General features: G+C 38.1%; 1 protein-coding gene across 4 annotated transcripts in view; it reads left to right on the forward strand.

The window, feature by feature from the left end:
- Nucleotides 1-110: 110 nt before the first annotated feature.
- The window catches only part of LOC107728404 (activated CDC42 kinase 1-like), a 42,546-nt gene continuing 28,069 nt past the window's right edge, over nucleotides 111-14,587 (forward strand). For 3 of the 4 annotated variants that reach the window (XM_016538558.1, XM_016538562.1, XM_016538560.1), the window contains exon 1: nucleotides 111-485. In XM_016538558.1, the coding sequence (XP_016394044.1) occupies nucleotides 414-485 (72 nt within the window). In that variant the 5' untranslated portion in view covers nucleotides 111-413. Of the gene's footprint in view, nucleotides 486-5,647; nucleotides 6,349-14,587 lie in introns of those variants that run through there. The other variant, XM_016538559.1, reaches the window with a different exon arrangement.

Consider the following 14,587-nt stretch of genomic DNA (forward strand, 5'->3'; position numbering starts at 1 on the left):
AGCCATCAGGACTCCATATATATATATATATATATATATATATATATATATATATATAAACAAAACAAAACCCACTGCACACAGATGTTTGTGAAAGGGAGAGCGGGAGGGATGGAGCGTCTCAGATGAAGGAGCCCGATTGAAAAACAGCTCAGCGAGAGAGGATTTGCGATCTGCTTGGTACACAATAGAATTAGGAAATGCGTATAGATGTGATGAACTTGTCTAACTGATAGTGTGGCATCACACACAAATACACACTGACCAGCTATCAAAGAACCAGAAGCAGCAGCTTGTTATGAGGAGCAAAAATCAGTGGTGTCACCTGTGTGCAGAAGAACAGGCCACATCCATGTCTGTTTGAACTGGATAGCGGATGAGCAACGGAGCTGGACACTCCGTTTGACCTTAACATGGGGGACACAGCAGAATACCAGCGTCTGCCCAGTGATTGCGATGATGATGAGGTATTACAGGCTATACAGGTAAATGATAGCAGTTTTGTTGTAGTGTTACTTATTTTAAATGTTTATCATGAGTATTGTGGACATTTATTTTAATGTCCATTACACATCTCAGCTTATTCAGTCAGAACGGTAAGAACGACATGTTCAGAGGTGGGTAACCGCACCAGAAATGTGAGTCTGTAAGTGTGTCAGTGTGTCTGTAAGATGGTATAATAACCTACATGTGGATGAATCATCACGTGATGTGCGGTACTCTGATTAGCATGGTGGTGGGTGCACTAAATTTCCTCACTTTGCACACATTAACCAGGCTGTGCTCCACTGTTATTGTCATTCATTAGTCTGATTGGTAGCATATGTGTTTACATGGTACTGTTTGCTCTGGGTGGTGCTCAACTATGCTTGCTATGACATGTGATGTGTGTAAACTACTGTTCAGAAATTTGCGGTCAGTGGGTTTTTATTTATTTATTTATTGATTGATTTATTTTTTAAATTACTTTTGTTCAGAAATGGCACAAATTGATGACTTTTTCACAAGATCACAAGCAGATTTCAAATGAATTTTGCTATTTTTTAATTAATCAAAGTATCTTGAAAAAATGTATCATGGTTTCCAATAATATATTAGGCCACACAACTTAAAGGGTTAGTTCACCCCAAAAGGAAAATTATGTCATTAATTTCTCACCCTCATGTCGTTCCAAACCCGTAAGACCTCCGTTCATCTTCGGAACACAAATTAAGATATTTTTTATGGAATCTGAGAGCTCTCTGACCCTCCATAGACAGCAACGCAACTGAAATGTTCCCAGACAGAAAAGTAGCAAGGACATTGGTAAAACAGTCCATGTGACATCAGTGGGTCAACTTCAATTTTGCGAAGCTACGAGAATACTTTTTGTACGCAAAGAAAACAAAAATTATGACTTTATTCAACAATTCTTCTTCCCCGAGTTACTGTCTTTCGCCATTTTGGAGAGTATCACAACGCATATGCACACTTTACCCTAAGTGTAAACAACGCTGATTATGCGATTACATTCATGCGCGCGTTTTCCCCCCTAACGTAAACAACGCTGATTACGTTCTTGGGTACTCTCCAAAATGGCAGAAGACGTAACTCGGGGGAGAAGAATTGTTAAATAAATTGTTATTTTTGTTTTATTTGCACACAAAAAGTATTCTCTTAGCTTCGCAAAATTTAAGTTGAGCCACTGATGTCACATGGACTGTTTTACCGATGTCCTTGCTACGTTTCTGTCTGGGAACATTTCAGTTGCGTTGCTGTCTATGGAGGGTCAGAGAGCTCTCAGATTCCATAAAAAATATCTTAATTTGTGTTCCGAAGATGAACAAAGGTCTTACGGGTTTTGAACGACATGAGGGTGAGTAATTAATGACAGAATTTTAATTTTGGGGTGAACTAACCCTTTAAAATAATAAGGAATTTCTCTTGAGCACCAAATCAGCATATTAGAATGATTTCTGAAGGGTCATGTCACAGTCATTCCCAAACAACTCTCTTATGTGGGAACCTTGTCTTAACAACTCCACAAAAATAGTCAACAATAAAAAGACTGTTTTATCACAGACTGGTATGATTTCAGTTAGACTAAAGTGTTTACACAACATTTTAAAAAGACAAATTATTATTTTAGTTTGATTGAAATCAATCTTTTTAAATTGCATGTAAATATACTTAATGAATGTTTTTAGAGCTGTCTGTAGATCATTTCATGACAGCCTGGGGTTCTGTGAATCATCTCAGCTCTGCCTTTAGGGTATATGTTAATACTTGTTTAGTCTAGGTAAGTGTGTGTGTTTGTGTGTGTGTGTGTGTGTGTGTGTGTGTGTGTGAACACTATTTCTCTTTGTTTGGTGGCATTTCACTTTCTCACATTTAGCACAACCTCAATCACCCCTTGAGAAATCAAGATAATGATTTAGTCCTGCAGAAACAAAACTGACTTCACACTTCTGTCAGTTTCTCTTTTTCTCTGTCTTTCCTTTTTAACTCGCTTACCGGTCTTTGGCTATTTTTCTCTTTAAGTTATCACCCTGGATTATTGGAGTATTGAATATATTCTGTGTGAATGCAAGTTGAAATTCTGAAAAAATCTGTGTAAACAGAAAAGGAGCTTTATTCTATGTAAGATGCGTTTCGTAGTGATAATCTTAGTTATATGTGATGACTTAAAAGAGGAAAGAAGGAGAAAGACGCAAAAGGAACAAATACGACCTGGGAATTACTAACCATCCATTCGGATGATGAAATGAACCAGCCAAATATAGTAGTAGTACTTCATGCAGTGTAGATGTTTATGGGAGGATAACACAAAAATGAAAGAGCAGGGCTTCTTGATGAGTACATTAGATGTCAGTTTGTATGGGACTGTCCAGGATCGTGAATGAAAACACAAAACACCATCAAGCACTCACAGTTTGAATGAACAAAATTATGGAATGCCAAAATACTTTGAAAGCAAACTCATTTCTTTTACCATGCCACTATAGATTCAGTACTTTCACTGTCTTGCTCAGTCCGAACAAATCCTAGTGGATAAAATCAAGTAGGCCTAGTGCTCTATATTATTTCCCTCAGGATATTCTGTTTTTCTTTGAAATACTGAATACTGGACGGAAGTTATGAGACAAATGTGCTTCACGAATGTCTTTTCACATCTTTAAAGCTGAGTGCTGGAGAATTGAGCTGCATATTCATTATCACTTACAAAGCTGAATTGTATAGGACCATGTGATTTGTTATTAAAAAGAAGCATGTGTTGCCTTTTAAGCCATGTTCAAGCATGTCTTTTGTCTGTATGACATTTCCAGATGAGCTTTAACACTAGAGCCAGTTACTGTTACTGCTGTTGTCCTTCAGTAAAGGTGTTGTGAATCCCTTACTGAGCTTGATAGAAGACTTGATTATGGGTTTTTCATCTGCAGGGCTTTACACTTCCTTGTCCTGATGTTGTTATTATATTTGTCATGTTGAATTTTTTTTTTGTTTTATGAGTAAATGTAAAGTATCTTCTAGGTCTGAAGTGTGGACGATACTGAGTGTCATTCAAATGCCACTGGTCATTCAAGCACTTTTGTGTGACTGCTTCCCTCTGGTGGTTTGTTAGAGCACTGCAGCCTGGAAAAAAAATGGATCCATCTGACCACTACAAACCCCCCCCCCCAAAAAAAACTGTAACACCGTATATTTAAGAAGACCTAGCGATAGAGTTCTAATGTCTTATGGGTTTAACAGAGTGGGGCTTTCTCGGATCCCATTAATCAGGTTTGACTACTTGTGTTTTTTGACATGCACCATCATTGAATCCTGCAGGCAGACATGAGAGTGAGGGTGGATTTGTCTTCTCCATGAGTTGCTACATATGGAGGTGTAGTGTGAGCTTGGCTTATCCAGTCTGAATGGGCAAAGCTGTTAGTGGTAACTGCAGGTCACTGAACAAACGCGCATATAAAGAAGTGTTCCTTGATGACACAACCATCACTTTCTTACAGTTAAAATAATTTAATCATTAAATCATTAACTCACCCTCATGTTGTTCCAAACCGATAAGACATTGTTTATATTCAGAACACAAATTAAGATATTTGTAATAATGTGTCATCTTTTCTGTCCATTCATTTCAAGCTTTCATAATTTCATAAAAACATTGTAAAAGTAATCCATATGAATAAAGCTGTTTAATCCAAGTCTCTTTAATAGACTCATATTAAAGAGACTAATAGAATCATAGTGAACAGATTTAATTATATTCTTTTATTCAAAAATAAACTTTGATCAATGTACATACACAATGCACATCAAATTCAGTAAATGAAAGCTGAAATGTTATTGCTTGATGCTTGAGACCCAATAAGGTTTGTTCTTGTGTCAAGCAAGCACTTTTGAGCATCTGTTTAACATATTTCATAACAGAATTTTTCATTTTGGATGAACTATCCCTTTAAATCCGGTCCTTTTTTTATCCGTGTGGAGTATATGATAAATTCAGGTCATGTCAGTTTGTAAGGCACTGTTCACAATCCATGCCATTTCATATCTGTTTTACATAAAACAGATGAACAAGCCAAAGGTGACTGTGCTAAGGAATGAACTCCTAAGATGAGTTAACCAGACACTTACAACACCTATAAGTGTCTACACTGCACACCTGGTTTAAGTGTTCAGACAAATATCTGAGCTTGGTCACAGGGACTCATATTTTCCCCGTATTCACAGCTGTGCTAGCATTACCAGATTTTTTTTCATTCTCTTAAATAAAGCTCCTTTTGCGATAAGTCTCAGGAACATTCCTGCTGCATTGACTTCTTGATCTGAAGCAACATTGGAAATTCTTTGTGTCAGGGCAGTACTTGAAGGCAGACTGTTCATGACACGCAGGGCCCTGCTTTACTGCCTCTGTCCCTGCTCACCTCATCTTCCCTCTTACTCTGGGGGGAAAAAATGGCTCACCCAACATTGTAAATTTTGTTTATCGCTCAAAATGCTGCACGTCTGGGTCTGGTTTAGTCTGTAGGCTTTATGAATCAGTGGGGAATGAGGGAGGGTGAAGGGACATAAATAAAACATGATTTATTCTGCTAGGGGTGATGAAGCCAAAATGTCTCCTTTTCGTTCAGAAGAGAAAGAGGAAGAGGGAGGGGACCCATTTTGAATGCGTTTGTTTACAATAGGTTGAGATAACATTTTTAGAGGGATTGAGGAAGGAGAATGCTGCAAACCAAATAAAGAAGAAAAGTCAGGTCATGTGGGAGTTTAGAGCAGAGTGGGAGAGAGTGGGAGAGAGAGAGTGACTATAAAATAAAGATGTGGAGAGAGCCAGAGATAGGAGGGGATATGGTGGTGTTCTGGAGGGGGATTTGTTAAGAGCCCAACATAGGGGAGGAACACAGGAAATGAGCTCTCCATCCTGCAGCTAAATCTGACCTTTTGGCTCATGATCAAATGCTCCTCCATCCGAATACCATAGAGTCTCTGTCCCGGGCACAGGCTGACAGAGGGAGGGAGGGAAAGAAAGAAAAGGGGCACTTCCCCAGTGTCTGTTTGTGAGTTTCAGGAATTACACAGTCACGCAATAGGGGGAGAGAGAGTCCTAGACGCCCCTCCTGCTCCAGAACAACACGTTCCCTCTGACACAAACATGCACACACTGACCAAAACACAACAAAACGAAAAAAACGGTACCTTTTCTAACTCAGCAGACCACAGAAGTACTAAGGGACAACTTTGTCTGGGCATTGCAGCTCTTCTGATTCTCTTATCACTTCCACTGTGGCTGTCATCTGAGCGAGGGAATCGGGAATAGAAGAAACTGTTCTATTAATAGCTGGCTGGTGGACTGAGCGGATGGATAGAGGAATGGACAACTGAGGAAAATGACTCGAATACATTCTGCAAAATCTTTTTCAGACATACAACAAGGAGGACATCACCTCACACTTCTTGTGACTTGCTTCAGAGCACACTTTGTTTTGGGATGTTCTAACTAGGCTGCCAAGTGAACATTTTCCTTTGGTAGACCTCTCTCTCTAGTGTTTTCTTGCCTTGCCCCACAAAGTCCCCCACATACAAGTTCTCCATGCTAACGCTGAGCTTCGGTTAAAGGAGCTTAATGTGGATTGCCCCACGATGGAATATAGTATGACGGCTGTACACGTTCAGGAGACTTTCCAACTGAGGAGACCTTCAGAGTTTTGGAGCTGTCTCTCTATTTCGAACCCTGTTCTCCAGCAAAAGAGTCTCAGACGATTAGGCTGAACTTGACGTTTTGTGGATTTTCTCTTAGAACTCAATATGCGTCGTTTTGACAAGCTCAAAAAATCATTTCCATTTCTTGCTCATTTTCATGTGTACAGAGTAAGTCTGTTTTTCATTTTCTTGTGCAGCATATGCTAGGTTTCAGTATGAGGAATAGAGCTGGGAATTTCAGGACTGACTCGTGCTTGAGCATACATGTGTGTGCTGGTTCATGACAGCATCTGTGTTGGTGTGAAACCGAATCATGCTTTTACATGTGTCAGAGCTTAGCTTTGTTCATGGATATCATCAGACCATACCAGAGCCTGACCCTAACATTACATGAAACCTTCACAATGCATTACTTACGAGCATTATGTCTAACAGTTTTTCTCACACACTGTCAGAAATCAGGTGTTTTTTTCATTTGTTTGCCATTTATTTAGTATTAAGTGTGCGTCCATTAATCCGTTCTTGTTGACTTTAATTGCATCATCGTAATTTTGCCAGTCTTTGTAGCTGATTTATTGTGCCTCAACATGGCAATTTATTTGTAATGTTCTTTCTTAAATTTGTGTGAAGGGTGTAACAACTCTTGGTTGTAACTCATGGCCTCTGTCCAAGTGCCATGGCAATGGTTCCTTTGGGCTTAAAGGCTACAGCCCTCTAAAACCATATTCATTACTTCAAATTGCACAAGCTTCACTCGTTGCCAGTAGCATTGCTCAGTATACCTGCATTTTGGTAATACTGGAATATCCAAGCTTCGAAATGTTAGTGTTACCACCATATTTTCCAAATGATAATACCATAATGCAGAGTACCAAATTTGATTAGATATTATAGAGGGGTCTTGGTTCGTTTGGAATGCTTACAAATTCTAGTGAACTGCTCTTAAACTCATGATAGAAACCAAATATAACTTCTTGACTTGCCGCAAGTCGAGTTTTGCAAGGAAAATAAGCACACTAACATACTTGTACCAGGATAATCTTTCATTTGAAAGATGCTGTCCTATATTGTATTATTTATTTTATTGCAGACATAACTGCCAACATAATGCCAAAATATCAAAGTTTTGGTGGTGCTTCCTTCAGTTGGCTGTGAAAATGACCTGAAATTAACAGATTTAACCAAACCATTTTACAATATAGCAACAATTATAAATTATCACTTTTTATACCAGTATTTTATACTACAACTACTACTACTACTAATTAGTAGTAATAATTATTTTTTATTGGGGTGTTAGTGTGTTTAAAAAAAAAGTTTTTTTATGTTTAAATTTTTCTATTAAAAGAAAGGACCTTGGCCACTGTGTTTCTAATTGAAACTTGGGAGTGGGCCCTTTTGACTTATCAGCGACTTAGCAACCATTCAAGGTCCACCTCTTTTCAGAAAATTGACACATTTTCATAGGGATGCACGATATTACTGGAACGTTATCAGAATCTTTAAGCCTAAAATGTAAACATCACATTGGCCGATAAAAAAAAAAAATGCCGATATACCTTGCTGATAAGACAAATAACTCATATGTGCTCAGGGTGTGATAGTGATAAGATCACGTCAGCAGTGTGGTCATTCTTCAAGCAAACCTTTTTCCTTAATGAGGATTAGATTCACTGTTTTGGATCGCCACATTCAATTTGAGAATGCAAGTAGAGAATGATGGGTCCTGTGTGCAATAGATTCAACAGTCACTAACATGTGCATCAGTGGCAACAGCAACAACAGCCTCCCCCGGGTCCTAATGCCCATTCGCTATGGCGTTTTATTTACTTAGGAGCTGCTGTAGGTCTACTTGTAATAAAATTAAAGTAAAATACACAAATAACATTAAGATACTTGTGTTTCTGAATAAATAAAGCAGTAATTGATGTCATAAAATCACGAGTCTGTTCTGATTTAGAGGTCAGAAGCTATAGCTTACATCAGGGTTCCTCAAATCTTGCCCTGGAGGGCCAATGCGCTGCAGAGTTTAGCTCCAACCCTGATCAAACTCACCTACCTGTGATTTTCTAATGATCCTGAAGACATTGATTTGCATGCTCAGGTGTGTTTGATTAGGGTTAGAGCTAAACTCTGCAGGAAAGTGGATCTCGTGGGCCAGATTTGAGGATCCCTGGCTTACATGATTAAAAATCACAAACATGACACTTGTAAATTAAATAATTTAATATATACAGATTTATTCATTAATATGTAATATATTTTTTCAAATGTATTATGAAAACTTAAATACAAGGAGCTCTAAAAGAGTTTTAGATTTTTCACAGCTGTTTTGCTTTAGACCATCTTCACCCACAGGACAAGTGTTTTTCCTCCTCTGCAGAGGCCTGGATTCCTCTTTCTCTCTTTCACACATCCCCCTTACTCTTTTGCACAGGAGAGATGTTTCCTGTATGTTCAGAGGTATATTTAAACGTTGCCTCCTAAGTTTGCAAGCCAGCAGGGTAGACAGGAAATATTGAAGTATATTTGGGCATGTTGGATCTGTTCCCAGTTTAAGTGTGAAAGGCTGCTGGGAAGTTCAGTGTGGGGGAGGGATATGGCTGTTTGAAGATGTAGATTACTATTTTGTCAATATAAACTGAAATATAAAATATAAAACAATATAAAAGCAGTTTTTCAGTGAGACTTGCTAATGCAAGCATCACTGTTATAGGGCTTTATGGAACTTTTTCTTTTTTCTAAATTGTGTTTTTAGTTTTAATTTTTCTGGATTCTATTTTAATGGTTTAATTAAATTTTAACAATCAAAAAGCATCTAATTAATTGAATTTATAAAACTTTAACAACTCATTCAGTCTGATATATGTAAGTTTTACATTTAAATAAATATAAATAAATACTTGAATACATTAATTCAAAATTCTGTGGCATTCAGCGATGAACAGGATTTTTTTTTTATGACAGATTTCGCAATTTCTGCATCATGGAAATCATAGAGCACTACTATTACTATTGCTCATACTTGAAGTTAAAAAAACAAAGAGAGAAAGAACACAGAAATTTCAGTGTGTGACTATGCTCTAAATGTTATTGATATTTAAATTAAAGTCAAAAAGGCACTGATCCTTACGACCCATGACTTTTCATGTGTCAACAGAGGAAGCACTTTGGGCACAAAAGGCTGCTTGTGCTCTCTCTCTTTTCTGACACTTATTCAAGAAACCTGTTGACTTTGTAACCCCTTGTTTTACATGAATATCTCGGCAAGCTTCCGCCACTTTTACAATACCGCAGCATCTGAAGATGTCTGTCTGCACAGAGACCAACTGTTTAAAAAAGAGCTCTGACAGAACACAATATATTCACTTCTAATTTTTTTTTGTTTATTGGATGGGTGTTTCTTCCACAGTAATGTAATACCTTTATATTAATTATCTTAGTTTCAGCAAATGTTGATTTATGATTATATGTAGTGGTCGACTAATATATCTGCTTTAGCCGGTATTTGCAGTGGCGTAAGTTTGTCTTAAAAAGTGGTGTGGACAGGGCGGGAAGGTGGTGGGTGAGGTTACATCTGCTTTGAATATTGCATACAAAAAATGATAAAATTAAAAATATTATTGTCTACAAATTATTTGCTAAACTTATTGCAAAAATAAATATAATATTCAAGCACTTTTATGAAAGATCAGTAACCAGCGCATCATAAAGATTTTTTCAAATAAAAAAAGTTAGATTTAAGACAAATTATAAAGGAAAAAGTGTCCTTTGCTTGGACAAAATGCTGCACATTTCTTTGTGAAACAGAAATATGTCAAATAACAAAACTAAATTGAAATTTTAAAGGGGTCATATGATGCGATTTTAAGTTTTCCTTTCTCTTTGGAGTGTTACAAGCTGTTCGTGAATAGATAAGATCCCTAAAGTTGCAAAGACTAAAGTCTCAAACCCAAAGAGATATTCTTTATAAAGTTAAGACATGTTTTTAGCAACATCATATGATCCCTTTAAAACAAACCCTAAATCTAATCAAATAAATAAGAAAAAAAAATCTCTTTATATAAACAAAGGCTACCTGTGCTCTTTCCATTCAAAATTAGAGGCAACCACTGCATTTCAATCACAATCTAAACAAAGATGCTGAATAATAATTGGTGTTAATCTGGGACCTGGTGCTAATTTCCTTAATTATATGACAAACCCTATTTAACTAGCCGCATTCCTCCAATTTTCACTGAGATTGCAAGATGCTGAGCCGGTCTAAGGTGACTGAAACTCTGCGACAGGAGGTTGCCCAGATGAAGGCCAAAGGGGTTGACCCTTTCAGCCAATGCAAGAGAAGTTGGTCATTCCAAATCTAATTTCTTGTATATTGCAGCTTTACACTTTATTGCAGCTTTACACTGACACTAAGTCCCCCAAAAGGCTGGTTGTCCATGTAAGACAAATGTACGAGAAGACGGGATAATGCAGAGACTCCTAATGGGGAATCAGTTCAACACTGCAGCTGGAATTGCTTGCCAGTTCAGTGCTGGCATGTTTAAGAGAAGTCGGACTGAAAGTGCACTCTGCAGTGACCAAGCATCTCATCAGCAGAAAGAAACAAAATGCTAAGCTCACCTTTGCTGAGGAGCATGTTGTGTGGAGAGAGGAGAACTGGTCCAAAGTTCATTTTAGTGATGAGAGCCAGGTTGATTTATTTGGGTCGGATGGGAACCATTTTGTTCGGCGTCAAACTGAGGAAAGACTGAAGCCCATGTGCGTAAAGAAGTCTGTGAAAGGCGGAGGAGGAAGTGTCATGGTTTGGGGGATGTTTTCTGCAGCAGGAGTTGGGCCTCTTATACAGCTACATGGCAAGGTGAATGCAATGTTTATCAGAACCTCCTTCAGCAACATGCAGTTCCTTCCCTGCAAGCATCTCCCAATCAGCCTGCAATTTTCATGCAAGACAATGCCCCCATCACACTGCAAAACAGGTAAAGCAGTTCCTTGAAGCTAAGAACATTGAAATAATGAAATGGCCGGCCCAGAGTCCTGATCGAAACTTGATTGAAAATCTCTGTAAAATCCTTGGCGACAAAGTTATGGCTAAGAAACCCACTACAGTTACCATACTATGGAAGAGAGTGGAAAAATCAAGTCAAGTCACCTTTATTTGTATAGTGCTTTATACAATAGCCTACTGGTTGTGTAAAAGCAGCTTTACAGTGTCAACCAGGAAAATAGTTTGTCAATAAGGCAAGAAGACAATAACAGAGTCATTTTTCAGCTAAAGTCAGTTCATTGATGATTCAGTGTTGTCATCATCCAGTTCAGCTCTCTTCCAATAGTGTCTGTGCAATCAGTCAAGCGTCCCCAACTAAGCAAGCCAAAGGTGAGAGTGGCAAGGAACCAAAACTCCATCTGTGACAGAAATGGAGAAAAAAACCTTGGGAGAAAGCAGGCTCAGCCTGGGGGGCAGTTCTCCTCTTGCCTGATGAAACCAGCATGGCGTGGTTTAATTCCAGGCTGCAACACAGGGGCTATGGTGACCTCAAAATAAGAATGAAAGAGACCAATATTAGCGTAGATGCCATTCTTCTCACGATGTAGCGAGTACATAGGATGTTATGGGAAGTGTTCCCGGTTCCGGTTGACCTAATTAATGCAGCCTAACAATCCAGGACTTTATAAGTAATTAGCAAGATTTTAAAATGTATTTGTTGTTCAATAAGGAGCCAGTGCAGACATAGGCGTAGCTTGACGTTTGAGCCTGGGGGGGCCAAACCGAGTCGGTCGATTTGGTCAGTCGCACTTTTAAACACATTTTAGTTTTGCTATAGTAAATCTACAAATTCATTTACATAGTGCAGCGGAAGCAAGCGTGTGAGGTAGGACTGGGCGATTTTTCCGATTTTATTGATTAATTCGAATTTAATGTTTTGCTGCGATTTTATCTTTCAGAAATCGAGGAATTGCGATTTTGAATAGAAATATTACCAAATGTTACAATTAGACACTTTGCCAATATGCCAATCACAACAGTAAAGAGAAAAGAACGATCCAACCACATGTCGTGCACGTGATTAACCGCTCACGTGTGACGTGCTCATATCATGAGGCGCCGTTCACACAGAATGCGCTTTTGTGTTGACAAAGATGCAACATGGACAGTGGAATAGAAAAAACATGCAAGAAGATGTGAGTGAACTTCTTTTAATTTGAGCGCTGCATTTTTATAATGCCATTTCATTCGTGAGATGCTGCAAGAGATGCTAGTGCAACAGTCAAACGTGTCCATGTTTACATAGAAAAATCAATGGAAAAGCAGCGCAATCGAATAAAAAACCTGTAAAGAACTACTACTGTATGTCTAATATTTCATGTTTGCATCATGGTGACAGGCTGAAAGCTGCTGTTCATTGTTTTCACAGAACATTTATTGTTAATAGTCTACTGATGTTATTCCTTCAGAAGTCAGAAAGAGCTTTATTACCAAGTATGTTTACACAGACAAGGAATATGACTATAGTGACAGGAGCTTCCAATGCAGAAGAAAGTATGGACATAGTGCAAACTAATGCAGCAGACATAGGAATTACACAGTAGAGATGGAGTATAACACTAATATAAGAAAAGCTGAAAATTAAATAATGCACTATATACAGAAGTAGAAATATATAGAAATGTAAATGTTTAAATTAATGTACAGATATATTTACAAGTGCGCAGTTTAGAAATGTACAATTTTTGGATTCTATGTATAAAAGCAGTCATTTTGAATTTGAATTACTCTTTTCTGCAAAGATATAGATAGACTAGTCATCATTAAACCAGTCTGTTCATTCAATGTTCATGTTAAAAAGATGATTCATTCATGAATGAAACAAGGTGTTGAAATTAATTTAACTTTGAGCGCCACTTTATAAGGCTCAGTCGACAATCAACGTGTCACCTGGGTAATGGCATTTTCCCCCCTCTTCTCATATATAGCATGGCGGGCCAAATTAAAGGTCACCACTAGTTTGGGCATCTCTGACTTAGAGCAATATAGTAACAAGCTTGTATTATATTATTCATTGTATATTTTAATAAATTTCTGTTACTAATACCATTTCTGATATCAATATATTGCTTATCCTGCTAAAAAAAAAAAAAACATTGCAGATAACATTTGAAGTAAAAATTTATTTAAATTCACATATCTTAAAAACTAATCCTGTGACTGATACGCTTCAAATCGGGTGATTTTAAGTTTTTCCTGTCAGTCAATGATGCTGTCTGCATAGTAAGATGGCATTACTATTCCCAGTCCAGTCATTATATAGATCAGTGGTCTGTATTTTACTGGTGACCTTCATCCAGCCTGATCCATGGTCTCCTCAGACTGAAGGATGCCTATAAATACAAATCGGCTATCGGACACCCTGCTTTCTAAGAAATCGGCATCTGCTAAAAAAAAAAGGTCATCCACTAATTACATCATTTGTTCAACTGACATATCATGTAAATAATTTGTGTACTGTCTGTAATTGATTGACAGCCCTAATTTCAACACATCAAGAGAAACTTTTACCCTATAATCCCTCACAGCTGCTTGTTCATCACTTTTTTGGAAGTGCAGACTGACTAATTGAGTCTGAGTGAACTGACTGAGTTTGAAGCACAGTTTTCCCCCATGGAATTTAGCATTACACTCAAAGCGCAAATATATGTCAGCAGTTGTATTGCAGTTTGCACACTTAGCAGCCTGTTATAGTTGCACACATCATATGCATTGTGTAAGGAATTGTCAAGAACAGAAGCTTAAAAGTTACACAGTCACATGCACACGTACATGCACACAATGTCATTCAAAAGGGCGAGTTGACAATCTCTCTGATCGCAAGATATGCTCTCCCCCTTCTACCCCCCACCCTCCCAGGTTTTGCCCTAATGTTGTTAAGAAGTGTCAGAGAAAGATGACCAGTGTGAAGGAGTGCAGGGGGAGGGAGAGATTGAAAATTGAAAGCAGCTGATGTCAAATATGTTCCAACAGAAAAACGAACAAGCACAAATGCAGACCATGGAAAACAGTAGCACACTTTTATTTGTCCCAGAGCTTCCAAGCACCGATGTCAGTGCTCTTCCATCCATTTGCTGCGCCACTAATCTGTTCCTCTTGTTGCAAACAGAAGCTTAAAGGGACTGTCAATGTTCATTGTTTGAAACGTGATAAGGACTTTGGGACTTGAGGATTTAGATTTTTATGGAGATGTGAAGACAATGTTTTTAATTGGGTCCGAAATGGAATTAGAGATGCAGCAGTTTCTGTGAAAAGGTAAGGTCTGTGTTATCTGGTTAGTTTTGGAGGTTTGGAGATGCTCCTTTTGGGAGTAATCAAATAGCTTTAGAGAGCAGCTTAACACATGTGGCCTGGCAGGGC

The sequence above is a fragment of the Sinocyclocheilus rhinocerous genome, unplaced genomic scaffold, assembly GCF_001515625.1.
Source record: "Sinocyclocheilus rhinocerous isolate Xijiao unplaced genomic scaffold, SAMN03320098_v1.1 scaffold2382, whole genome shotgun sequence".
In the NCBI taxonomy this organism is placed as follows: Eukaryota; Metazoa; Chordata; class Actinopteri; order Cypriniformes; family Cyprinidae; genus Sinocyclocheilus; species Sinocyclocheilus rhinocerous.